The 27,260-nt window shown below is 34.8% G+C and overlaps 1 protein-coding gene across 2 annotated transcripts; it reads left to right on the top strand.

Moving 5' to 3' along the window:
- Positions 1 to 3,911: 3,911 nt before the first annotated feature.
- Positions 3,912 to 7,482, top strand: LOC100777031 (U-box domain-containing protein 9). Of its 2 annotated transcripts, none has more exons than XM_014771191.3 (2): positions 3,912 to 4,651; positions 6,342 to 7,482. In XM_014771191.3, the coding sequence occupies exons 1-2, from the start codon at positions 4,352 to 4,354 to the stop codon at positions 7,197 to 7,199; spliced, it is 1,158 nt and encodes a 385-aa protein (XP_014626677.1). In that variant the 5' UTR covers positions 3,912 to 4,351; the 3' UTR covers positions 7,200 to 7,482. The 2 variants fall into 2 exon arrangements, with proteins under 2 accessions (XP_014626677.1, XP_003552093.1); XM_003552045.5 differs by having other exon boundaries at positions 3,915 to 4,651; positions 6,114 to 7,482.
- The last annotated feature ends 19,778 nt before the right edge of the window (positions 7,483 to 27,260 follow it).

Here is a 27,260-nt window from a genome sequence, read left to right as displayed (position 1 = left end):
TTTGTTTTGTTACAAGTTCCTTCGAAATTAATTAATTGAGTATAAAATTATATTTTATGTATTCCCCTTTATACGTATTTCATATACGGGATTAGTTAAAATTTCATGTAATTTTGTATAAAGAATAGAAATTCTAATATTGCTTAATTGAATAAAATAAAAATTAAACGAATCAAGAAATTAAAAAATCAAATTTTTTATTAGATTCAAATTTGATTTTAGAAACCAATTCAAAACAAATTTATACATGTGAATATATTTTTATTCATAAATTTACAATATCAATTATTTCTATTTTATTTTTTATAGATTTCTAAAATTATCATATAATTTATAGTTATTTATAGAAAATATATATAATTAAGGATGTTTTTAGTCATTATTGGAGTTAATATACATAAATATTCTATTATTAATTATATATATGCATATAAATAAAATATTTGATATTTTAAGTCATTTTTTTATTATATATCTTACCTTTTATTTAATATTTGCTAAAAAAAGTTAAAAGTAGGATTAAAATTGAAATTTAATTCATTCAAACCACTTTAAATTTGATCGAATTGGATTAAAAATTTAAACAAAATAAATTAATGATAAATTACCAAAATTAAAATAATTAAATAAGATATTTTTTTTCTCTAATCGATCTAACGTGATCATGGGTACAGTATTTTAGCGTAGTACCGGGTGCAGCAGATCCAACCCCGTGGCTGAGACAAGTACAAAACAAGTTTTACCCACGCGGCGTGCCAGCTGTAAGGGCCGTGGAGTCCGTGATTGCGTGCAGGATGGACCATGAGGGTCCCACCTATTTCCTCAGTCTCGCTACACTACACACTTCCCATCTCATTAATCATATGCTAATTTATCTAATGTTCTAAGTATTATTACTATGTTTTTAAAATATGAATTTTGTATGTGAATGGATGAACCATCACTTATCTGTCATGCTGGCCAGTACCCACTTCCTTCTTGTCAGCAATCTCACTCAATAATACTACCTTCAAATTTTCCTTTATAATATGCAAATGTTACCTGTTTTTATATTTTGTTCGGTTTTATATGTTCAAGGGAAAATTAATTATTTTTCCAATCAAAACATGATTTAACTCAAATGTCTTGTTTGCTTTAGCATGGGATTTTTTTATAATAAAAACATGTTTTAATATAAATTTATGAAAAAATTAGTTTATATTGTCATTAAAGGCATCAATTAACTAATATGCCAATATTTCATCTTAATCAATAATGTTAAAATTTGAGTCCTAAATACATTAAACATTTGAAAGGCAAATTTTATTGTTCATAGTATTTCTATAAGGATCAAATCTAATAAAAAATAATCCTGTTCTATAACAGAAAAATATGGTTTGAATTCAATGTTCTATTCAAGTTTTGCATGTGAACATTTGTGTATCTTCGTATGCAGGGTTTTAGATTTTCTTCGACAACCATGCTGGCTGAATGAACTTTCATTAATTTTTTTGTTAAAACTAATTTATACTTAATGTTCTATTCAACTTTTGTTGGTGAACATTTCTGTATATTCATATGCAGGGTATACATTTTTCTTTGACAGCCATGCTTGCTGAATGAACTTTCATTAACGCCAATATAGTAGTTGAATAACATCTCCTATGTTTCGACAAGACGTTATATATGTTACCGACACCATTAGCTAGTAGTCACTGTAAGAGTAAAGCTATTTTTCCAGAAGCCATTGTGCATAAAAATATATATTTTCATATTTGCACAATGTAGTAAACAAAACATACTCCTTAAAAAACATATTCCATTCCTTTAAGCAAGAAAAGCTTTCCATTTATAATAATGTCTCTATTAATTTCTATATCCAATAGTGTGCTTTTTTTTTTTTTTTTTTACAGAACCAATAGTGTTATACTTATATTTTATTTTATAGAGCCATTTAACAATATAGTTACTAACTAAATTGTGAGGTAAATTGAGAAAGAAAATGAAATATCTGTACTACGAATCAATCGCTTAGTTATTCGGTTGTTATCAATTGATTGATTAAAAATTATGTAATAAATGTTGGTGTACGTTTTTCAGTTTTATTTGAAGTTGAGACTTCTGCCACAGTACATTAATTTATTGAACAATACGCGTTCCATTCGAAAATCAACTTTTTTTTATACTAGCATATAATTATAATTATATTAATGAATATTAAAATAGTCAATAAAACAATTTAATGATATGGAATTTATGTAAATTGTATAAAAATTCATTCTTTGTTAATTAATTATCAGTCAATTAGTAGTATATAATAAAATTTAAATATTTATTATAAAATTAAAAGTTGATAAAAAGATTTTTTTACTGCCGTTAATGTAAGAATTAAACTCTCAACTTATGTATTTTTTTTATTGGTACGAAATATTTCTCTTGAAAGCGATAATTGCGCAAAAAAGTGGATATTCCCTCTCAGATTATTTTTATATTTATTAGGTATCCAAATTAACTTTTTTCATAATTATAGTTTAAATTTTACTACTGCAGTAGTATTTGAACACACCATGAGAATGCAATATCACAACTCAAATATTTATAAAAAAAAGTCCAAAACTATTTATTACACTTCATTTATTATTTTGACAGATCGCCAGTTAAAAAATTAATTGTGACATCAACTTTTATATGAAGTCAAACTTGATGATATATATTAAATTAGCTTTTTCCAAAAGAATTTAAGAATAATGGACTAAAACATATTTTTATTGTATAAAAATTATCAGTTTAAATATAATTTATATTTAAAATTATAAAAGATGTATAAAAAATTATTTTAGATGGAATTTAAAATTAATTTTTCTTATTAATAATTAGTATTTTGTTTGAGTCTCCTTAAATAATTTGGGTCCACTTTCTCTTGTTTAATTAATTATCATAACATATAGAGTATTAAAAGTAAAAATGCGTTCTTGACATTCTGTCTGTCAATCGTAAGAATAAATATGCGAAAACCTTTGGAAAAAAAATACTTCTTTTAAACATATGATAAGAATGAATTATAGATAACAACAAATTATAATTAAACTCTTTCACTCTATAATCTTGAAGTAAAAATTAAAACACCTTGTAATTAAACTAAGATTCCAACCTATAATTAATTTACAATATTTCATCTTTTTTATTGAGTAAAAATATAATTTGTGTAATTTCAATCCCTAGAAATGTTTGTTTATATAAACTAACTTTTCAATGAGATGAGCAAGTTGATAACTTCGAAAGAAGAATTTCTTGGTAAAATAATAATTGAGAGTCAATTTGCATAAAGAAACTATAATCTAGATGACCAAATAGTACAATTGCACTTTCTAAGAGGCCAAATTACACATTTTTTTAATTATTTTAATCTATAACACACATGATCATTTTTAACTAGTAAATTAGTAAATTAAAATAAAATTGAGAGATGAAAATATGTTTGATATCTTTAGTTTAGAAAAAAAATAATTTAATTTATTTTGAAGAATTTTTTATTTATTTTAAAATATTATTTAGATTTAAAAATATTATAAATTTATTTAGATAAAGATAAGAAATTAATTTTATGTTTTTAGGAGATTAATAGTTTGATTTTGCAATTAAGATAATGCTAGTATTTAAATTTAGTGTTACACTTTTTCTCTATATACAAAGTTCATGAATAAAATATAATATTATAAATGAATATATTTTCTTCTTTTACAAATATATTTCACCACAAATAAAAAAACCCATCAAAACTTGCGGGATAAGCCTAGGAGAATATTGTCACTTTTTTCTCTCTCTAACTCTCACATCTTGGAGTGAATGACTTGCGGATCAATTATGCCAATGCCCAAACCAAGGAAGTGAGACATTAGTAGTATTAAATAAGGAGCATAAAGTCTAGTGAGAGAGAGGGGGAAAAAAAAAAACCAAGGTGGAGTTTATGAGCTTGTGTCTTTATGGTAATGTCCTTGTTTTCCTCTCAGCAGTTAAAAGTTAATGAGAATAGAAGCCAGCAGAATAATAAAAGCCAGCAGAATAATAAAAGCCAGCCAAACCGGCACATAGAGAGAAGAGAGAGAGACTCACTCTTACACACAAAACACAAACACACAAATTTCCTTTCTTTTAAAAAAGAGAAGCAATGCGTAAAGAAGAGATAGAAAAGAGAAAGAAGAGAAGATGAAACATAGTGCTTCCTCCTCTGATATTCTCTGCTTCTCCATTCCCTGAACCAAAATTTTCAATTTTTAATACATATAAACTTCTGGGGTTGTTGTAAAAGTTGAAGGCTTTTGGGGGTATCTGATCCATTGGGATCATCATCATCATCATCATTCATCAGCACATGGCCAAGCCTGGGGTGTTGGAGTCTGATCCAGGGGTGATGGTGAAGAAGGCCATAGAGTTGAAGAGAGAGCTTCAGAGGTTGGTGAAGTCCATTGTGGATGATGAGGATTGCAGCACTGAGACCATTGATCAGGCCAAAGAGACTCTCTGTGTTCTCAAGGAGTTGAAGCTCAGAAAGAGGTCTTCACTGTCTCTGAAGCTTCAAAACAAGAGTGTCACTTCTTCTTTCCCTGATGAATTCAAGTGCCCTCTTTCCAAGGAATTGATGAGAGATCCTGTCATTTTGGCTTCTGGTCAGGTTAGTATCACAATTTCAACTGTATAACAAGAATTCTGAATCTTCCAACAATTTTGTTTTTCTTTCTATTAATACTCTTATTTTAGCAGAAAAACAAAGTCTAGGAAGGTTTTAGTTTTTTAAGACATTAAATGTATTTGTTTTTTTCATTTAATACTAGTACCTTTTTGATAAAATATTAGAAAGATTGGTACAAAAAGTAATTGTAAAGAGTAATAGTAATAATCATGACAATTTTGCTGTGTTTGTGGTTTCTGAGAAAATGTTGGAAACAGACGGAAAGTCAAACTACAATAAAAATGGGGTGTTGTTATTATTGTTATTAATTTTAATAAATAGCTGGGCACCTAGAAAAATGAGTTGATGAATTTTCCTGGTGTGGCATAAAGGGGTAGAAAGTTCTTAACAAAATTGTTTTTTTTTTAATTTTAATTTTCATTTGTTTTGGAATTAAGTTTAACTAACGTGAAGATATATATTCTGGTTTTGGCCTTTTGTCCATCTCTCTTTTGCTGGAATTTCTGTACTTTATTCCATGTTAAGTGACTAAAAAGGTATGGAAAAGATAGAAAAGGAATATATTCAGTTCTTTCCTAGTCCAGTGCAGAACCTTTGAGATTTTTTTTTTAATTTATTTAATGAAGTTAATAATATAGTTCATATTATCTATTTTAATAAATGTGAAGATAAATCGTTTCAGCATTTGGAATTGTAGTTTTATCTTTGTCTTTCTGTTTTTTCTCGTTTATTTTTTCTTCTCAATCAAAACAGTTTTTAACCTGTTTAACTGTTTTGCTTTTACATTTTGCTGTTCAATGTGAGTGGGACTTGCTGGATTTTACTTGGAATTATTTTGCATTTGCTGTCAATGGAAGTGCAATGCCAAGTGCTTTTTGTTTGATTTGCGGAATTTCTGTGATCTTCCCTCTATTTATGTTGTTAGCTTTACTGCATTCATGTTTCAAATGTACGTTTCAAGAAACAAAAAAGAGGGAAAAGAAAAAGTAAAAGGGCAATTTGATGATATGCCTATGATAGCCATTGTGGATGGAAAGAGAAAGAGTGGGGAGGTGAAAAATGAATAATATTCTCTGTCCATAAATGTGATTCTTGTGAGTGAGTGAGTGAGTGGCGGTGGTGATTGTATCTTTGTGTAGAACTTTTGACTGGTTTTCTCAAAAGGGAATAATTAAATTCTAGTGTTCTCGGCCTTTTTCTTTTTCCAAATTACTACAGTGATGTCTTCCTCCTCCACCCCAACTACCTTTGTTTTTTCTTTCTTTCTTTCCTAAGCCTTTTTCTGTGCAATGATACTTCTGATTGGTTTTGAGTGAACCAGTGATGGCTTGGAACAAATTTGAGGTTGTGCAGATATTTTCCCTGTCTAATTATGAACAGTGATTCATTTTGTTTCCCTCTTTTGGTTGTTAATATGTAGCATCTTTTGGTGTCAATTATGCAGACATATGATAGACCTTTCATTCAAAAATGGCTAAATGCTGGAAATAGGACTTGCCCTCGGACACATCAAGTCCTTTCACACACTGTGCTTACACCAAATCATCTAATAAGGGAAATGATAGAACAATGGTCTAAAAACCAAGGGATTGAATTTTCAAATACTGTTCAATATATTGACGAGGAAGGTTTAAACAAAGCTGACTGCGAGCATTTTCTTTGTTTGCTTAAGAAAATGTCATCAACACTTTCTGATCAGAAGACGGCTGCAAAAGAACTGCGCTTGTTGACAAAGAAGCATCCTTGTTTCCGGGTACTTTTTTGTGATTCAGCAGACGCCATTCCCCAATTGCTTAAGCCAATTTGTGGGAGTGATTCCTTTGGTAGTGTTCACCCTGATCTACAAGAAGATGTAATCACAACACTCCTCAACATCTCTATTCATGATAACAATAAAAAGCTAGTGGCTGAAACTCCTATGGTAATTCCTCTCCTTATGAGAGCATTGAGATCAGGAACAATTGAAACGAGAAGCAACGCTGCAGCTGCACTTTTCACTTTGTCAGCTCTTGACTCAAACAAGGAACTCATAGGGAAATCTGGAGCCTTGAAGCCGTTAATTGACCTCTTGGAAGAAGGGCATCCCTTAGCTATGAAGGATGTTGCTTCAGCAATTTTTAACATATGTGTAATGCATGAGAACAAGGCAAGAGCCGTGAAGGATGGTGCAGTGAGGGTGATTTTGGCAAAGATAAATAAGCAGATTCATGTTGCTGAGTTACTAGCTATCCTTGCACTGCTTTCAAGTCACCAGAGTGCTGTTCATGACATGGGAGATCTTGGAGCTGTTCCTAGCTTGCTAAGGATCATTAAAGAGAGCTCGTGCGAACGCAACAAGGAGAATTGTGTAGCAATCCTTCAAACCATTTGTCTGTATGATAGATCAAAGTTGAAGGAAATAAGGGAAGAGGAGAACGGCCACAAAACAATCTCTGAGCTAGCAAAAAATGGAACATCTAGGGCTAAGAGGAAAGCTAGTGGAATTCTTGAGAGATTGAATAGGGTTGTTCACATCACACACACTGCATAATGTCTCTTGAGCCCTCTCTCTAGGTACGTTACATCGTATATTCTGCATCTGTCTCCAGAACTTTAAGTTGTTTAAAGTTAAAATCAGTCTGAAATTCTGTCTCTTCACCAATTTTTGTACATTCTTTTTTCTTAACAAAGTCATTCTCATGTTCATCAGTTAGTGACTGAATAAAGTTATGTGCTCTGCCTCCAAATTGTTCAAAATCTTCTTCTACAGGACTCTCCAAGGATGTTTGGGATTAAAACTTTTGGTTATGTTTATAATATATTATCTCTTTTTTTACTTTATTTATTGTTATGAAGAAGATCATTAAGATAGAAAACAAACTAGTTTAGTGAAAGCCTTTATGGTTTCTTACTTTCATGGTATCGCTGCAACGCACCTGTTTAATTAACCATGATAATGCCAACTTGTATGATGCGTAATCAATCACATTCCTTGCTAATAATGATGATAAGGAAAAAAAATCACTGTCAATAACTAGTTTCATACTTCCAATTCTGGAAATTTGGTTGGATAGAATAATTTGTATACCTATTTTATTTTATTTGTCAATGTATCAACACAATTCTATTGTTTATTCATTTATTTATTAGCCAGTTCTCTCCTCCTGAGGGATTGAGCTTATCTATACTGGATGATTGTGTATTTGTATTTCAGTTTCTTTAGTTAGGTTTTTCTTTCATTTGAATAATTCCTTCAACTCCTTTTAAAACGGCAAATGGGAAAAGGAAAGATCTTTTATAATTCCTATTCCAAATAAATTGTTAATGATTGTTGTCGAACAATTTTCTTTTCCTCAAAGAGATTAAATTTTCGGTTACTTACATTAACGATTAACATGCATTAAACACAGACTATATTAACATTGTCTCTTAAAAGCACGTGGATCCGCAGGTCGTATATATAGAAAAATATCTATAAGAAAAAATAAACATTCTAAATGCGTCTTAATATCTTAAGAGATTAATCTTAGGACACCATGAATTAAAAAAATGATTTAACTTTTAAAATAGTAAAACAAAATTTAGACCACGGATATTTTTTTATGGACAACAATACTTAACTAAAATAATTTTAGGTCAGTTGATTTACATGCATTCAGTTATTAAAAATAGTATAAATCATTAAATGCTATATATTTATACGAATTGAAGGGATTTGTCTAAGAACATTGGTCTTAAATCAAATTGCAAATATCATAAGACAACTTGTTGTGACGACCACGAAATAAATCATGGCTCCTACGTAGGTAGTTGGCTGAAATTAGAAAGGTATCTCGTATTCCTCTTTCCATTGGTAATGGATGTAAAAAGAACGGGAGGAAAGACCCATACGTAGCAAGCAACATAGTAAAAGATAAAAAAAATGCGAAAATGAATGGAATCTTTTCCTTTTGGTCTTAGTTCATGTACAGGACATAATGTAGAACTCATCCAATCAATGGGTACAGGAATAATTGACATCCCTCACTTAAGTCCAAGTCAGATTTATGTGTGGATGTAAATTATACTATAAACTTGTTGCAGTCTTCATCTTTATTTATTTTTTTAAAAGGGGAATTCACCATTGAAATAGATTTGGAAGAAGCTCACGAGGAGGGGGAAAACAAGAAAATGGAAAAAGAGAGAATATAATGCGGAGTTTAAAATTCAAAGGTAGAAGAAAAGATTAAAAAGAAATAAATTAGAGTGAGAATAAGATAAAATAAGCATGATGAAGATTGTGGAGTGGGATGTGATGGATAGAGTTTTTTTTTTTTAATGGGTATGAGACATTGGACTGGAGAATTTTTTTCGTGGAAGATATATGTTGTGTATGAGCCATATTTCACGTGCAGATAGATGCTGGAGCGGAGTCTGTAGTACGAAACATGGGTGATATGATAAATCTGTCTGGTAGGTTTATATCACATATATTGATGTAATCCTATTTGGTTATTAATAATAGAAATAACCACTTTACTTCGGATGATGTAAGTACACTAGTCAAATTTCTTTAAATCTTGTGTTTGTGTGTGTTGTTGCTCTTTTTAGAATTTTGGTTACTATTACTAATAATAAATAATACATAAATTGTGGTATGAAAGAAAAGTTGTGCTAAATGTTGGATTAAGTGGGATTGTATCTCTTTTACTTTCAATAGTCAAAATATTGATTCATAATTTGCAATTACTTTATTCTTGAATGAGGATTTCCATTATAGTATAAAACAAGAAAACTTTTTTTTTTTGTTTATAAACAGAAGAAAGTAAGACAAACGAAATAAAAAAAAAAAAGACTATCTATTCCTGGTGAAGAAAACACCAAGAGCATCTGTCATTAGAGATGTTGAGAGGTTGGACGGAGCATCTTCCAAAATTAGAAACTAATTGTCCTCAGAAGCACCTTGCTTTGCAAGGGAGTTGATAAACGTTAAATTTATCGGATTTTTATATTTATTGTGTCATTTATTTGATATTTTAGTTAACTTTAAGTCTTGCTTTGAATCAAATTAGTTTTAAATTTAGTTTTTATTTTATCTTAGGTAGAATTTATGTTTTAGTTATTTTTAATGAATTTTTGATAGTTTTTTTTTTAGCAAAAATTGATCATTCTGGCCAAAGCTCTAGAGACTCAAATCAAACAGAAAATTCTAGAAGGAGAAATTGCAAACATTGAAGATAAAAGCTACGAAAATCAAGAACAATATATTTTTCAAGGATAAATCAACCGAAGAAGAAGATAATTACTTGAATTAATTAGAGATATTATTTTTGTTTATAATTTATTGTGATTATCTCTTTAATTAAACCTAATTACAATTTTATAAATAGGAGGCTAAGCATTCGTTGTGTGCGTAGAAGTCCCAAATAGTTCTTAGAATTATATTTTAGACTTCCACCTACTAGACGCCTCCATTATTCCATTAGACACTCTAGGTTTCATTGGGTTATTTTTACGAGTGTAATTCCTTTCACCTAAGAGAGGAAATGATGAACCTTATTTCGCTTTAATTCTATCAACTCAATACTTCATCTTAAGTTCTTTATTTGTTTTCGTACTTAATGCTTTTATTTGATTGGCCATCTAGATGAATTCAGGAATTGACTTGTGCTTTGGCGAACCTTGTTGAAACCTGAATCAAGTACATAATTGGGATTATCTCTAGGAATAAAATAATCATGGTTAAGTCTCACTATTTCTCGACCATTAATGTTGATTGCTTGTGTCGATATGTCCAAGGGATTGACTATTAGACAAGTAATTTAGAATTTGCAACCATGCGGGAGCTGGGATAGAATACATTAATGAATTGGGATGGACAAAAGAGATGAGTATAGAATTATGAAGTTACAGTGGATTGAGCAAATTCCAAGTCCAAACCTAGACATTCATTCATCAAGATCGACGTCTCCATCAAAGTTTAGTATTTCTATCTTTACTCAATTATTTTATTGTCATTTAATTTTTATTGCAATTTATTTTAAGTTATTTATTTCGTGATAATCACAAAACAAAAATATAAAAACCTAATTTTTAGTTAAATAATTACATGAAATCCCTCCTTTATTCCTTTGGGAAATGACCTTAATGATAGTTTAATTACTACATCATGATTAGGTAGCACTGGCCTATAAGTTGAATCTAACGTGAAATAAAACCCTAACAGGAGTCTGCACAACTATTAGCTTCACGCAATGTGTGAGAAAAAACAATGTTTCCAATAAAGGGGAGATTGAAACTTAGGATTTTCTAAACAAGCAGATAATAGGGATGAGATTGAACCACACTACCTGCAATGAATTGAAGGGCCATGGTAAAGTCAGAGTCACATTCAAGTTTTTAAATGCCTTCAAGCCTAGCAAGACTAAGGCCATGATAAATTGCTTGAAGTTTCGCATTGGTGTTTGTTGAAATACCATAGGATCCATAAAAACCAACCACCCAATGATCATGTGTATAATGAATTAGACCTCTAAATCCTGATTGTCCTGGATTGCCAAACGCGTTGTTGTAATGCCCTGTAACACGTTGTTTAATGTATTTCTCGTGTTATTTGATTTTGTGGTTGATTTGGATGAGTTGAGGTATCGTGTGAATTAGCCATGTGTGATTTGCTTGATGTGGATGTTGAGTTATGTGGATTTTTATTGACTTAGGTTGAAATTATGAGATTTCAAGTTTTACCCAAACCTATTTCAGTAAAACTGTTATCCTGGACTCGTTAAACGTTAAATCGCCTTTAAATTTGGACTGTAGGTTCATAACCCAAGTTTCCATGTTTTGATTGTTGGGATTCATAAAATAATACTTTTCAATATCTCAACTCGAGAGGAATTGCGCTTAGCGCGAAATGTCACGCTCAGTGCAAATCCCAACCCGAGAGGAATTGTGCTCAGCGTAAATAGTCGAGCTTAGTGTTGGACAAGTGGCCTCAGATATCTTAAGAAGGGGGGGTTGAATTAAGATATCACAAACTATTCCCCAACTAAAAATTCTACTTTGATTTTAGCCCAAGTCCCAAGATTCCTTTTAAAATGAATTCCTAAATAATAATTCAAATTAAACTTACTGAATAGAAACAATAAGCAACAATAAATAAAAGAGTTTAAGGGAAGAGAAAGTGAAAACACAGTTTTTATATTGGTTTGGCAAAGTCCGTTGCCTACGTCCAGTCCCCCAAAAATCCTCTTTGAGTTCCACTATCTCACAAAATCCTTTACACCTTTTGAAACACACAAGGACAACCCTTCCTTTGTGCTCAGATGCTTTACAACAAGAGACTCACAGTCTCTTAGCCCTTTATTTCAGAAGTAAGAAGAAGAAGAAGAAATGATCTCTCTTGAAAGAGATAGATGTTACAATGAAGCCCTCAATTCCTTATTGAATAACACAAGTGTTTGGCCAAGGAATTTTTGAAGATAAGAGATTTTTGTTTGACAGGATTATGCCTTTTGTGAACAGTGAAAACTCTAAAGAAAATTCGTGCCCAAGTCACCTATTTAAATTCCTTTGATGGCCATTAAAAAATCCAATGAAAAGTTGTGACTGTTGGCAGATTTTCTCGAAAATCTTCTCTGGTAATCGATTACAGCATTGGCGTAATCGATTACACAGTTAATTTTATTCAAAATTCAAATGTCCAACGTTCAAAAGCTCTGGTAATCGATTACATATGATGTGTAATTGATTACACACTTACAAAATCATTTTTAACCGTTTTAAAGCATTGGTAATCAATTGCAGCTTTGAAAACTTTGAAAATAACTTTGAAAACATTTACAGAAAGCTTTGTGGCCACTGGTAATCGATTACAACCTCTGGTAATCGATTACCAGAGAGTAAAATGCTTGGAAAAGTTTTTGTTAAGATAGAAACTCACTTGGCCAATCATTTGTGCTTTTCAAAAACTTTTCTAAGAGTCTATCTTAATTCTTTTCTTGAGATCTTTGCTTTGCTTGACATCTTGCTTTCTTCATCCTTGAAATTCATCTTTAATGATCTTTGAAATTCCTTGGCATCATCAAAATAATTCTTGAAGCTTTGCTTCTACACTTAGCACCAAAAGTGGATTCCCGCTTAGCGAGACGAACTCGCTAAGTGAGATCTGCAGATTATAAATACGTTCTTCAGCATGAAAAACATGATTTTCATGCCTCCCTCTCTCAAAACTCCGCCAAACCACCTTAGAAACTCCTCCTCCACCACCCATGACCATCAGTAGCCACCACGAGCCATTGTTGCTTGCCGTCGAACCACCATATGGAGAGGAACATTTTAATCGGAGCGGAATCTTCAAAAATCCACCTCAAGGATTTGGTGGAGAACAAGCTCTCAATCCTTTCTTTTGTAGTTTCTCTAAGGTAATATTGACTTCTATGTTTTTCTCCTAGTTAGTTTAAGCTTGTCTTAGTGTCTCTTGTGTTTTAGGTACCGTAAGTTTTTACACTTCCTTTGAAAAACCCTTGAAAATGAGAGGTTGTAAAAGCTATCTTTTATAAATTTGATGTTGTTTTCATGACCTTTGTTGAACCCCGGTCACATTGGTGTGGTCGGAATTTCAAAATGGTATCTCTCTGTAGTAGAATCCGAAACACCCCTTAGCCCTTTTTGTTTTGACAAGGGTAATTGACCCCAAATGTTATAATTAAACTTGTTTTTGAAATTTATACTAAATTTCCTTTGATTTGGTATATATAACTTTGCATTTAGACTGAAAAACGAGAACGAGAGAAGCCTCTGAGCGGCGTAGAGAGGAGCTAATGGAGAGCTCACGATAGGTGATAGGAGTTTATTTTGGTTTACTGCTTTGATACCATAGTTAGGGTCAGGGAACCCAACTATGGGGATGTATGACTATCCTTATTGCATGTTGATTTTCAAGAAAAAAAATGTGTTTTTGACTAATGGGATGTGATATATTTGTTATTGATGAATGAAATTGTGAATGATGTTGTTATTGTAACGATTGGAATTTTTGGGAAAATTCTTAATTACAGAGGAGACTCTGCCTAAAATTTCATATTTGTTCTTCTATTTACTCCTTTATTAAATTTTAAATAGGCATGTGAGTTTGTGTTGTAAACCATAGTTCTCCTCTTTAATTTAGAATTTCCCCTTAAAATACCAGTCTTATGATAACATGGATTATTGTTGTATTAGACTTATGTTGTTTGAAGACCTGTGAAGTGTGAATCTCAGGCATGAAATTTATATGTATGTATTTGTGGGGTGTGCTTACTGACGATGTTGTTATCGATGATAATGTTTATATAAGGTGATGGTGTTATTGATGATAATATTGATAAAGAATGATGTTGTTATTGGTGATAATATTGATATGAGAATGTTGTTGTTATTGATGATAATGTGACATGAGGTGATGTTATTATTCACGATAATATTGAACTAAGATGATGTTGATGTTGGTAACGCCATTGAGATGAGATGATGTTGATGATAATGTCATTGAGATGAGATGATGTTGATGTTGAAAATGACATTGAGATGAGATGATATTGATGTTGATAATGACATTGAGATGAGATGTTGTTGATGTATGTTGTGTATGTACATGGGGGTGCAGTGGCCGTGACGGATATCCCTGGTGGGGGATGACTTAGAATCTTTAATTTTCTATGGTCAGTGCATTGATGGTGCCCATGTTTCATACTTCATATTACATGGAAATAGTAAAAACTTTGTTAGTAAGTACTTGTAGTTTCTCATGAGGCAAAATACTTGTACTTGGGGGCATGCCACTCAGTTCGAAACTCCCTTGAGACTCAGGTTGATCACCATTGGGGGGGGGGGGGTGATGTAGCTCCATGTGGAGCTTGTAGGCCTTGGATCTTCTTCATCAATGGAGTCCTTTGTTTCTTGAAGATAAATGGCAGTGGAATTGGAGATGGAAGAAAGATGATTGGAGACGCCACTTCAAGGAGAAGATGAGTCAAGAAGAAGCTCACCACCATAGGAAGCCATGGATAAGAGCTTGAAGGTAGGAGAAGATGAGTGGAGAGAGAGGGAGAGAAGGAGCACAAAATTTTATGCCTCAAAAGAGGTCTGAACTTTGAAGTGTAATTCTCAAATGATCAAAGTTGAAAAAATTCACACACATGACCTCTATGTATAGCCTAAATGTCACACAAAATTGGAGGGAAATTTGAATTTCTATTTGAAATTGAATTTGTGGAGCCAAATTTTGGAGCCAAAATTTCACTAATTATGATTAGTGAATTTTAGCTATGGTTCAGCCCACTAATCCAAGATCAAGTCCAGGATTCTCCACTAAGTGTGCTTAGGTGTCATGAGGCATGTAAAACATGAAGGACACGCACAAAGTGTGACTATATGATGTGACAATGGGGTGTAGCAAGCAAATGCTCACCTCCCCCTCTAAAATTTAATTGAATTGGGCTCCCAATTCAATTAAATTTATTTCCCAACACACACATCAAATATTCATGTAATGCATGTGAAATTACAAAACTGCCCCTAATACAAAAACTAGCTTAGATGCCCTAAAATACAAGGGCTGAAAAATCCTACATTTCTATGGTACCATACTTATATTATGGAGCCCTAAATAAAAGACCCAAATATAATGAAACCTTAATCTAATATGTACAAAGATAAGTGGGCTCATACTTAGCCCATGGGCCCAAAATCTACCCTAAGGCTCATGAGAATCCTAGGGTCTTCTCTTGCATCTCTGGCCCAATCTTCTTGGAGTCTTCTATCCAATGCCCTTGGGGGGTAGGATTGCATCATTCCCCCCCTTTGAAAAAGATTTGACCTCAAATCCAGAGGTTCTTGAAACTCTGGGCTTCTACCCTCAACACCTGTAAAAAGAATAAAAATATATATATTAGTGGTGTTTGGCATGTTGGAGTAAGGTAAGATCTGAAAACCCATTTCTTGGGAAACTTCCCATGAGGGAACATGGTTCCTCACCAACTCAATGAGTGGTGCTACAAGTATAGAAAAATATGGGACAAACCTTTTGTAAAAGTTTGTTAAGTCATGGAAGCCACAAATTTTCCTTATACTTGGTGGAGTGGGTCACTCATGAGTGACCTTTATTCTCTTAGAGTTCGTGGGAACCCCTTGATGACTATTTAAAAAATTAAGGAAAGTAATGCAATAAAACATACCTTTTTCTATATTTTCATGTTGATTATTCTTACCAAAAAGTATGACAAACCTAAGGTGTCCCATATGAGCCCCTAAGTTTGTATTGAAACTAAAAATAAGAACAAATCTACCTAATGAGTCCCTATGTATGTGAATCATGAAGATGTTGGATGCATGGGTGATTTTACAAAAGAGGGTTGCACCACTCAACACATTCATCATACCACCTATCATGGGGATTCGGTGCGTCATAATACCTATTTTGGACACCAACAAAGCACAAGGAGTTAAGCTCTTATGAACCAAACCCTCATCCAACAACTCCTTTACTTGAGGAATAACCTCAAGCTCAAGAGGTATGACAGTGCTAAGGGATGTTTCCCTTGATAGGAGAAGGTAGAAAGATTGTTTAAGAAGGAGTGCTCTTTTGATATCACCTTTTGTTGCAAAATGATTTTCCTTCTTAATAATCTTCATGGAGGAATCCTTTTCCTCTTTTTCCATCCCCATGGCCTCTGAAGACAAGGCCTTACTATCATTCTCTTTCTTTTGTTTTTCTAGTTTTTCTTCCTCATCCCTCTTATCTTTCATAGTTAGTTGATCTTTGGCCATTTGTGAAGGTGTTTGAGGATGCAACACAAATTTAGTGTCAAGATGGGTGAGGGTAAGCTCATTAGTTAGGCCATTGTAAATGATCTTCCTAAAAAATTGCCATGGCCTTCCTAAAAGAATATGCCCTGCCTCCATGGGAACTATATCACAATTAACTTCATCCTTACATGTCCCAATGGAGAAAGCTACCTTCACTTGTTGGTTAACTATCATTTCCCCTTTCTCATTGAGCCATTGAAGTTTATAAGGTTTTGGGTGGGGAATGATAGTGAGGTTCAACTTGGAAACTAATCTTGTGCTACAACAATTGCAACAAGATCAACTATCCACAATCAGAGAACAAGTTTTATCTAAAATTTTGCATCTTGTATGAAAGATGTTCTCTCTTTGGGATTGAGATAGATCACAAGATTGACCTCCAAGGAGCCTTCTAACCATTAGGTGGTCACCTTCTGTTAGTTGATGAATACGACTAACTTTTGTGTATAGAACCTGTGTATTTTGTATCAAACTTTCCCAATTTATGGTTGTTTTTTTATATTATAATTACTTTTTGTTAAATATAGGTAATAGATAATTTATACTTTTGTTTTGTGTGTTTAATAATCAATTTATCTCAATTTCAGGTTAATTAGGCAAATTGGCAAAAGTGTTGTTTTCACCTTCTCGCTAAGCCAATGCTGGCTTAGCGAGCATTCGCTAAGCGCGACATTCAGTGGCTAAACGTGAGGAAGAATCCAGAAGAAGATGAGCTGTCAAGTTCGCTAAGCGCACCGCTCCAGGTCATCAAGCGCACTGCTTCAGCTCATCAGCTAAGTGAAACAAGCTCACTAAGCCAAAATCCACTTAGGCACGCTAAGCAATCCAGATCTGCGCTAAGCGCACGAGCGCGAACAAGGCCACCTATTTATGCTTGAAATCAGATTTGCAAAGGGAGTTTGGAGTTTTTCTTGAAGAAGCCTCTACATGCATGAGAATCTGGCCCTGGCTTGAAGCTTTTGCATGTTTAGGAAGTTCTAGAGAGAGAAAGGTCCAAGTTCCAAAGAGTTCTGAGAGATTTTGCTGTGTAAAGATCTACAGAGATGCGAGTTCGAAGCGGAAGCCGTTCTGAGAACTTGAGATGAGTTTGTGAGTGATTGTGAGATCCTAGAGGTAAAGGAGACATCCTCACCACTTGTGTTTTTGCAGTCTTTCATCTTGTCTTCTCTTTGTTGTAAAGGAGGTTTCCAGACTATGGAAAGCTAAATCCTCTGTTGGATCTTCCCTGTAGGTACCTAATGTAAATATATTTCTATCTATGTAATGATGTTTTGTGTGTTCTCTATGCTATCTGCTTTTCATTCCAGTGTGCTTTTACCTTGATCACGTAGATGCATCCTTTGTTAGGGTCATTCAACAGTGGGAACTGGTTTGATTCTAAAGTCCTTGGTAGTATGGGACTAAGATGTTGTGCTATCACGAGGGATCAGGGTACAAGAACTTAGTTGTGTATGTGTGTCTTAATGCGGTCTTGGTTGAGTTTAGTCTTACAAGAGGGATCTGCGGACGAGGCTTGATCAGGACTAGGCTAGGCTATCATGAGGAATCGGGGTCTAGCAGTCCAAGAGACAACATAGGAACGCATGAGCATTGTTAAATAGAGAACATCCTTTTTAGCATCACGAACCTATGAGGAAGACCAACGCTTTCTCTACTTGCTTTTTACACAGTATTTCTCTTGCGTGATTTTCTTTCTTTTTGCCTAGATAGTTTAAATACCTGTCCATAACCACAATTATATTTTCATACCAGATGCCTATTTATCAAAATAGCTTTCCAGATAACACAAGTTCCCCGAGAGTTTGATACTTGATTCTTACTGTTTTATACTACTTGTGCGATCCGGTGCACTTGTCGGCCGCGAACAAGTTTTTGGCGCCATTGCCGGGGAACTTCTTTTTATTGGGGAAGTTAGCTCATTTTTAGGTGTCTATTCTTTATTTGTTATTCTTTGATTGTTTCTGTGAATATTTGTTCTTTAATTTATATTTATCTTCTATAATTGAACTAGATAACTGCTGCCTGTTAGTATTCTACGTATATAGACTCTTGTATAGGTGATTTAGTACTCCTCACTAAGGCAACTACTTCACTGCTATATCATGAAGATTATTATCTCAATCCCATTAATGAACTGTGATTTAGCCAGAGGAGAGCAACATAAAGACAGTTGTTATTTTTATTCTGTAAATAACCATGATTGGAGACAGGAACCGGTCATTTATGAATATCTTGAAGAGGAAAGAGTCCCTGATCTTGAGAGTATTTTGGCAGACTTCATGACATACCAAGCCAGCTCTAAAGGATCTTGTTATGGAATGCAACAGCAGGGAACTCAATTTCAAAGGAACCAGTCTTCTACAGGCTATCACTGGGAGTCATGCTGGCAACCAAATTATGATGATAAAGCAGAAGGAGTTATTAATCTGGATGACCTGTTAATGCAATTTAAAGATACAATAGAGTCAATGCAACAGGCTTTTAGAAGAACTGCAACTCTAATTAGTAAGTTGGTGGATGACATGGCTAACACTGCGGCCAGAGAAGAGGAAGAGTGTATAGAGATTGAAACGTATCAAGAAAGCATTTTTCAAGTTACCTCCCATCCATCATCAGAAGACCACTGAAGAGGAAACGTCTATAATCTCCAGTACTCCAGAATACTCCTGCTCGACCACTGCTGGCTATGTTAGAGGAACAGAGAAAGGTAGATTGGAACTCAATGTAGAGGATCAAATGTGGAAGCAAAGCTTCATGATGAATCAAAAGTGATTCAAAGGTGTTTTGATGATAACAATGATGAAAACAAAAGATGATGACAAAGGTGATGAACAAAAAGCTCAAAAGATCAAAGAACAACTCAAGTGAATCAAAGAACATCTCAAGTGAATCAAGAACAAGTCAAGAGTTCAAGAATCAAGAAGAATTCAAGACTCAAGAAGAAAGCCTACAATCAAGAATCAAGATTCAAGATTCAAGATCTCAAGAATCAAGATCAAGATTCAAGACTCAAGATTCAAGAATGAAGAAAAGACTCAATCAAGATAAGTATTAAAAAGTTTTTTTTCAAAACTTTGAATAGCACATGAGTTTTTGACAAAACCTTTACCAAAGAGTTTTTACTCTCTGGTAATTGATTACCATATTGTTGTAATCGATTACCAGTAGCAAAATGAGTTTGAAAAAGTTTTTAAACTGAATTTACAACGTTCCAAATATTTTCAAAAGGCTGTAATCGATTACAATGTTTTGGTAATCGATTACTAGTGTCCTTGTGATGCAACCCTCCCTAGGAAAGGACCAGTTACCAGAGCCATGAGCAAGAGGCTCCAAGAGGATTGGGCTAGAGTTGATAAAGAAGGCCTTAGGGTTCTCATGAACCTTAGGGTAGATTTTTGAGCCCATGGGCCAAGGTTGGGTCCACTCTTCTTTGTAAATAGTAGAATAGGTTGTTTTCTTATTTTGGGCCTTGTATTTTAGCCATTCTAGTAGTATATGGTTTTAGCCTTGTATTTCAGGGCATTTTGAGTAGTCTTTGTAGTAGGATTTTTTTTGTATTTTCATGTTTTTTTGTCATGGGGGTGAGCTTAGCTATTATAGGGGTGTGTAGCTAAGCTCTAGCTTCTCAAGAAAGCTTCTCAAGGAGGTGAGCTTAGTTTTTAGATGGGTGTGTGTAGCTAAGCTCTAGCTTCTCAAGGAAGCTTCTCAAGGAGGTGAGCTTAGTTTTTAGATGGGTGTGTGTAGCTAAACTCTAGCTTCTCAAGGAAGTTTTCTCAAAGAAACTTCTCAAGGAAGTTTTCTTAAGAAAGCTTCTCAAGGAAGTTTTCTTAAGAAAGCTTCTCAAGGAAGCTACCTAGTCTATAAATAGAAGCATGTGTAACACTTGTTGTAACTTTGATGAATGAAAGTCTTATGAGATACACTTCAAATTTCCACTTCTTTCCTTCTTTTATTCCTTCAATTTCGTGCTCCCCCCTTCTCTCTTTCTTTTCCTCCATTAAAGCATCCTCTTCAAGCTTCTTATCCAAGGCAATTCTTGGTGGTGAAGCTCCTTCTTCCTTGGCTTATTCCCTAGTGGATGGTGCCTCCCCTATCCTCTTCTCCTTTGCCTTCCGCTGCATCTCCATGGTGAAAAATCACCATTGAAGGACCTCATTGAAGCTCAAAGATCCAGCCTCCATAGAAGCTCCACAAGCAAGCTTCCATCAAGTGGTAATCAGAGCACAAGTGCTTCAAGTAGGTGCTCCTTAAACCTCCATTAATTTTTTTGCTTTACCTTCTCTTCCATTGTTGTTTCTTCATTTTTCTCCATGTATCTCCTCACATGTCTTGTTCTAAATGTTGTTAACATGATTCTTTAGAGTTTCCACCGATTAAACTTGCTATAGAAGTTAGATTTGATTTTCTATGGTTCAAATTTCTTGTTCTTGTTCTTGAACCATGAATTGTGTTGAGTTTAGGTTCCTTTGAGTTTTGTCTTGTTATTTTTTGTGGCTGAAACCTAAACCATAAAATTCTTACAAAAATATTAAAGTAGAAGAAAACCTCAAAAATCTAGAGTGACTTGTTCACCTATTGTAGTTTTGTCATAGAAGTCATGTCTAGTCATGAAACTTGTCACATAAGATTTCTTATGTTGTGCTGAATTTTATTTTCTTGTTTCTTTGTCTAACTCATTTGTTCATGAGTGTATGAAATTCTTTTAGCCTATTATTTGATTTGAGTCAAATCTTTCATGTTAATTAGTCCTTAACATGTTCATGCAAAATTCTTAGAGAGTCTTTGATTGTGAACCTTTTCTTGAACTTTTAGGTTTCTTTATGATTGTGTCTATTGTGAATTTGAGTTTTGGTGATTGAATTGCTGGCTGAAATGTTGATCCTAAGTGAATATTGAACTCCTAAAACTGTGGTAAAAAATCCTAGTGAGTTCAACATACATAGGAAGGTTGAAAGTAAGCCCAAGGCAATCAATATACAATGCTTAAAGAAACAAATCGCTGGTGCTGGCAGCTTGGGCATACAAACTTGTAAAAATTACTGAGAATTGGTTACTTGGAATTTTGAGCTGAAATTTTTACTGAATTTTCTAGACATCTGGAAAAAAGTTATAAAAAAAGAAACAAGTGATTTGGATAAAAGGAAAAAATACGAAAAATCGCACAAGTTGGCAGGAAAATCAGTATCCAGAAAAAAAAGGTGAAAGGGAAGGGTGCTTGTTGTTTTGGCTCAAAATTTATTCTATAATTGAAAATTTCAATTCAAAATTAGTGTGAAGACAAGTGCCAAAGCTAGAGTTTTGTTGAGTCTTTTTTTTTTCAGTTTTTTTTTACTCTACTCTAGAGCCATTCTAAGTTTCTCTTTGAGTCCTAGCTTGCTTCTATGTCCTTTTCATTGCTTTAATTGTTGAATAATCCTTGAAAAATTGTCTTGTTAAAAATCCATTGGTTTAGCTTTCATTTCATTTTTTTTTGGTCTTTGGTTATTGCTTGTCTCTTTGTTTCCTTGTTTGTGGGTTGCCATATAGGGAATTGGAAGGAGGATTGGTGCCATCCCTTGAAGAATTTGAGTCCAGAAGCAAGGGGCCAACCACCTTAAGAGCTATTGGACTAAGAAGCACTCCAAATTGAGTGAATCACCAAAGAGAGAACAACCACCAAAATTGAGGACCGTTTTGTAATTTTGTAATTTGCAATTTACTTACCTTCATTGCTTTCAAGTTTTTGTAACAAAAAGGCCTTTCATTGGAAGTGTGTTGGGAGCCTCCAATAGGTTACCAAACTTCCATTTGTGTGTAATAATTTTAGGCAATTTTTGCTTAGGATAGTGAGTTCTTTGTTGGGAACCTTGAATGTGGTCATCCAAACACTCTTAGGATTCACCTAGTTTACATTTCTTGCTTACTTTCATAGCTTATTTCTTTTACCTTCCATTGTCAAATCGCCTAGATAGCTTGCATTTTACCAATTAGTTTTTTTTTACCTTATCTTTCACACCTCTTTTAGTGTTTATTTTGGCTAGTTTCAACCATAGTTTCTTTTACCTTTTGTTTTCAAACCTCCAACAAGAAAGAACCACAACTTAGAAACCAACATGAGTCATCATTCAACTAGTGTTAATGATGAGGGTACTAGTCATAAGGACCCTCTATCTAGAATCTTAGATGAGTTGAGTTCTCTCAAGTTATGGAAAGAAAAACGAGAAAACAAAAAAGAACAAAAAAGAGTGGAAGAAATAAGTCAAGATGAAAGAGAGAAAATAAGAGAGGAAGAAAGAAGAAAAATAATAAAAGAAATGAAAAGAGAAAAACATGCCTCCTATAGTAGTCATGACTCTTGCAAGAGTTTAAGTGAAGAACTTAGCGACTATTATAGAGGGCGCCATAGTTCACATACTAAACATCACTCCCAAAGAAGGGAAAGGGATAGAAGGCCTCAAGAGGTTAACATTAGTCTTCCATATTTCCATGGAAAAGATAATGTTGAGGCCTACTTAGATTGGGAAATGAAGGTTGAACAACTCTTTGCTTGCCATCATATTAGCGAAGAGAGAAAAGTTCCATTGGCTACCCTTAGCTTTCAAGGGTATGCCCTCTATTGGTGGACTTCCCTTGTTAGGGAACGAAGGATTCATGGGGATCCTCCAGTAGAGTATTGGAATGATCTTAAGAGTGCCCTTAGGAAGAGGCACATTCCTCCCTACTATGAAAGGGAGCTTATGGACAAGCTCCAAAGGCTTAAACAAGGGAGTATGAGTATTGAAGAATACAGACAACAAATGGAACTACTCTTTTTAAGAGCTGGACTTAGGGAGGAGGAAAGGACAAGCATAGCGAGGTTCCTTAGTGGGCTTAATATGGAAGTAAGGGACAAGGTTGAACTCCTTCCATATAGGGACCTAGATGAACTAGTCCAACTTTGTATAAGAGTGGAACAACAACTAAAAAGAAAGCCTTCTTCAAAATCTTATGGCTTTCACTCTTATCCAAGGAAGGACCAAGCCCAAGGAGTTTTGGGGGCTACACCTTCAAAACCCAAGGAAGAAAAGGGTAAGACCATAGAGAAATACACCCCTAAGACTAGTTCCCAAGAAAGGACTAGCAACATTAAATGCTTCAAATGTCTTGGGAGAGGTCACATTGCCTCTCAATGCCCCACCAAGAAAACCATGATTATGAGGGGTCAAGACATTTATAGTAGTCAAGAGGAAACTACTTCTTGCCCTTCCTCTAGTGGAAGTGAAGATGAAGTAAGGGGTGAAGAGTCTAGTGAGGAAGTCTACCCCCATGAAGAAGGTGACCTCTTAATGGTTAGAAGGCTCCTTGGAGGTCAATCTTGTGATCTATCTCAATCCCAAAGAGAGAACATATTTCATACAAGATGCAAAATTTTAGATAAAACTTGTTCTCTCATTGTGGATAGTGGATCTTGTTGCAATTGTTGTAGCACAAGATTAGTTTCCAAGTTGAACCTCACTATCATTCCCCACCCAAAACCTTATAAACTTCAATGGCTCAATGAGCAAGGGGAAATGATAGTTAACCAACAAGTGAAGGTACCTTTCTCCATTGGGACATATAAGGATGAAGTTAATTGTGATATAGTTCCCATGGAGGCAGGACATATTCTTTTAGGAAGGCCGTGGCAATTTGATAGGAAGATCATTTACAATGGCCTAACTAATGAGATTACCCTCACCCATCTTGGCACTAAATTTGTGTTGCATCCTCAAACACCTTCACAGGTGGCTAGAGATCAACTAACTATGAAAGATAAGAGGGATGAGGAAGAAAAACTAGAAAAACAAAATAAAAAGAAGGATAGTAAGGCCTTGTCTTCAAAGGCCAAGGGGAAGGAAAAAGAGGAAAAGGATTCCTCCAAGAAGATTGTTAAGAAGGAAAATCATTTTGCAACAAAAGGTGATATTAAAAGAGCACTCCTTCTTAAACAATCTTTCTACCTTTTCCTATCAAGGGAAACATCCCTTAGCACTGCCACAATTCCTACATTTGAGACCTTACCCCCAAAGGTCCAAGAACTCTTACATGAATTTGGTGATATATTTCCCAAAGAGATACCCCCTGGGCTACCTCCTTTAAGGGGAATAGAACACAAAATAGATTTAGTCCCAGGAGCAAGCCTTCCTAATAGGCCAGCCTATAGGACTAATCCTCAGGAGACTAAGGAGATAGAGTCTCAGGTAAAAGAATTGTTGAAGAAGGGCTGGGTCCAAGAGAGCCTAAGCCCATGTGCTGTGCCAGTGTTGTTGGTGCCCAAAAAGGATGGTACGTGGAGAATGTGTACAGATTGCAGGGCCATCAACAACATCACTGTAAAGTATAGGCACCCCATTCCTAGACTTGATGATTTGCTTGATGAGTTGCATGGTGCCAATATCTTTTCAAAAATTGATCTTAAAAGTGGGTATCACCAAATCAGGATGAAAAAGGGTGATGAGTGGAAAACCGCTTTCAAGACCAAGTTTGGTTTGTATGAATGGCTAGTGATGCCTTTTGGGCTCACTAATGCACCAAGACCTTTATGAGGCTTATGCATCATGTCTTAATGGATTTCATAGGTGGATTTGTAGTTGTTTATTTTGATGATATTTTAGTGTACAGTAGGAGCCTAGATGATCACTTAGGACATCTCAGGCAAGTTCTTTCAGTCCTTAGGAAAAACACCCTCTATGCAAATATAGAGAAGTGTACTTTTTGTGTAGATAATATAGTTTTCTTAGGGTTTGTAGTTGGTAGAAATGGGGTCCAAGTGGACCCTGAGAAAATCAAGGCCATCCAAGAATGGCCCACCCCAAAAAGTGTGGGAGATATTAGGAGCTTCCATGGGTTGGCAAGCTTCTATAGAAGGTTCGTTCCTAATTTCTCTACAATTGCATCACCTCTCAATGAGCTAGTGAAGAAGAATGTGGCATTTACCTGGGGTGAAAAACAAGAGCAAGCCTTTGCTTTGCTCAAAGAAAAGCTTACTAAGGCACCTGTTCTAGCTCTTCCTGACTTTTCTAAAACTTTTGAGCTAGAATGTGATGCTTCTGGAGTGGGAGTTGGAGCTGTTTTGTTGCAAGGTGGGCACCCTATTGCTTATTTTAGTGAAAAACTTCATGGTGCGACCCTTAACTACCCCACCTATGATAAAGAGCTTTATGCCTTAATAAGAGCACTCAGAACTTGGGAACATTACCTTGTTTCCAAGGAATTTGTCATTCATAGTGATCATCAATCACTTAAGTTCATTAGAGGGCAAAGCAAGTTAAACAAAAGGCATGCAAAATGGGTAGAGTACCTAGAGCAATTTCCATATGTTATCAAATACAAAAAGGGAAAAACAAATGTGGTAGCTTATGCCCTCTCTAGGAGACACACATTGTTTTGCTCACTAGGAGCTCAAATTTTAGGATTTGATAACATTAGGGATTTGTATGCTTTAGATGAACATTTCTCTCCCATTTACAAGAGTTGTGGGAAAAAGGCCCAAGATGGATACTATTTGGCTGAGGGGTATTTGTTCAAAGAGGGAAAGCTTTGCATACCCCAAGGAACCATCAGGAAATTACTTGTGAAGGAGAGCCATGAGGGTGGGCTCATGGGCCACTTTGGGATAGACAAGACCCTTGTCTTACTCAAAGAAAAGTTCTATTGGCCCCATATGAAGAAAGATGTCCATAAGCATTGCACTAGGTGTGTGGCTTGTTTACAAGCCAAGTCTAGGGTGATGCCTCATGGGCTATACACACCTTTACCCATTCCATCTGCACCTTGGGTAGACATTAGTATGGACTTTGTCCTTGGGCTCCCTAGAACCCAAAGAGGTGTAGACTCTATCTTTGTAGTGGTGGATAGGTTTAGCAAGATGGCACACTTTATACCATGCCACAAGGTGGATGATGCTTCCCATATCTCAAAAATCTTTTTTAGGGAAGTTGTGAGACTCCATGGTTTGCCTAGGACCATTGTGTCAGATAGAGATGCTAAGTTCCTTAGCCACTTCTGGAAAACATTATGGGCTAAGCTAGGAACTAAGCTTTTTTTCTCTACCACTTGTCATCCACAAACTGATGGGCAAACAGAGGTAGTGAATAGGTCTTTATCCACTCTTTTAAGGGCTCTTCTAAAAGGCAACCATAAGTCTTGGGATGAGTATCTTCCTCATGTAGAATTTGCCTACAATAGGGGGGTTCATAGAACCACCAAGCAATCCCCTTTTGAGGTTGTCTATGGGTTCAATCCCTTAACACCCTTAGACCTCATTCCCCTCCCACTTGACACTTCTTTTATACATAAAGAAGGGGAATCTAGGTCAGAGTTTGTAAAGAAGTTGCATGAGAGGGTTAAGACCCAAATAGAGAACCAAACAAAGGTGTATTCAACTAAGGGCAATAGAGGAAGAAAGGAGCTAGTTCTTAATGAGGGGGACTGGGTTTGGCTCCATCTTAGGAAGGAAAGAGTCCCTACTAAAAGGAAATCCAAGCTTAGCCCAAGAGGGGATGGACCTTTTCAGGTCTTGGAGAGGATCAATAATAATGCCTATAGGTTGGACCTCCCAAGAAAGTATGGAGTCAGCACCACTTTTAATATTTCTGATTTAATTCCTTTTGCAGGTGGAGCTGATATAGAGGAGGAGGAACCAACAGATTTGAGGTCAAATCCTCTTCAAGGGGGAGGGGATGATGCAATCCTCCCTAGGAAAGGACCAGTTACCAGAGCCATGAGCAAGAGGCTCCAAGAGGATTGGGCTAGAGTTGATAAAGAAGGCCTTAGGGTTCTCATGAACCTT

The sequence above is a fragment of the Glycine max genome, chromosome 18 (assembly GCF_000004515.6).
Source record: "Glycine max cultivar Williams 82 chromosome 18, Glycine_max_v4.0, whole genome shotgun sequence".
Classification (NCBI taxonomy): domain Eukaryota; kingdom Viridiplantae; phylum Streptophyta; class Magnoliopsida; order Fabales; family Fabaceae; genus Glycine; species Glycine max.
Note: the sequence above shows the minus strand (reverse complement) of the source record. Positions and strands in the feature narration are given on the sequence as shown.

Bases quoted from the DNA above. Each gene is read 5' to 3' on its own strand.
- LOC100777031 (XM_003552045.5), top strand. From the start codon at position 4,352: ATGGCCAAGCCTGGGGTGTTGGAGTCTGATCCAGGGGTGATGGTGAAG. The intron at 4,652-6,113 runs GTTAGTATCACA...TCAATTATGCAG, and splicing joins TCATTTTGGCTTCTGGTCAG to ACATATGATAGACCTTTCAT.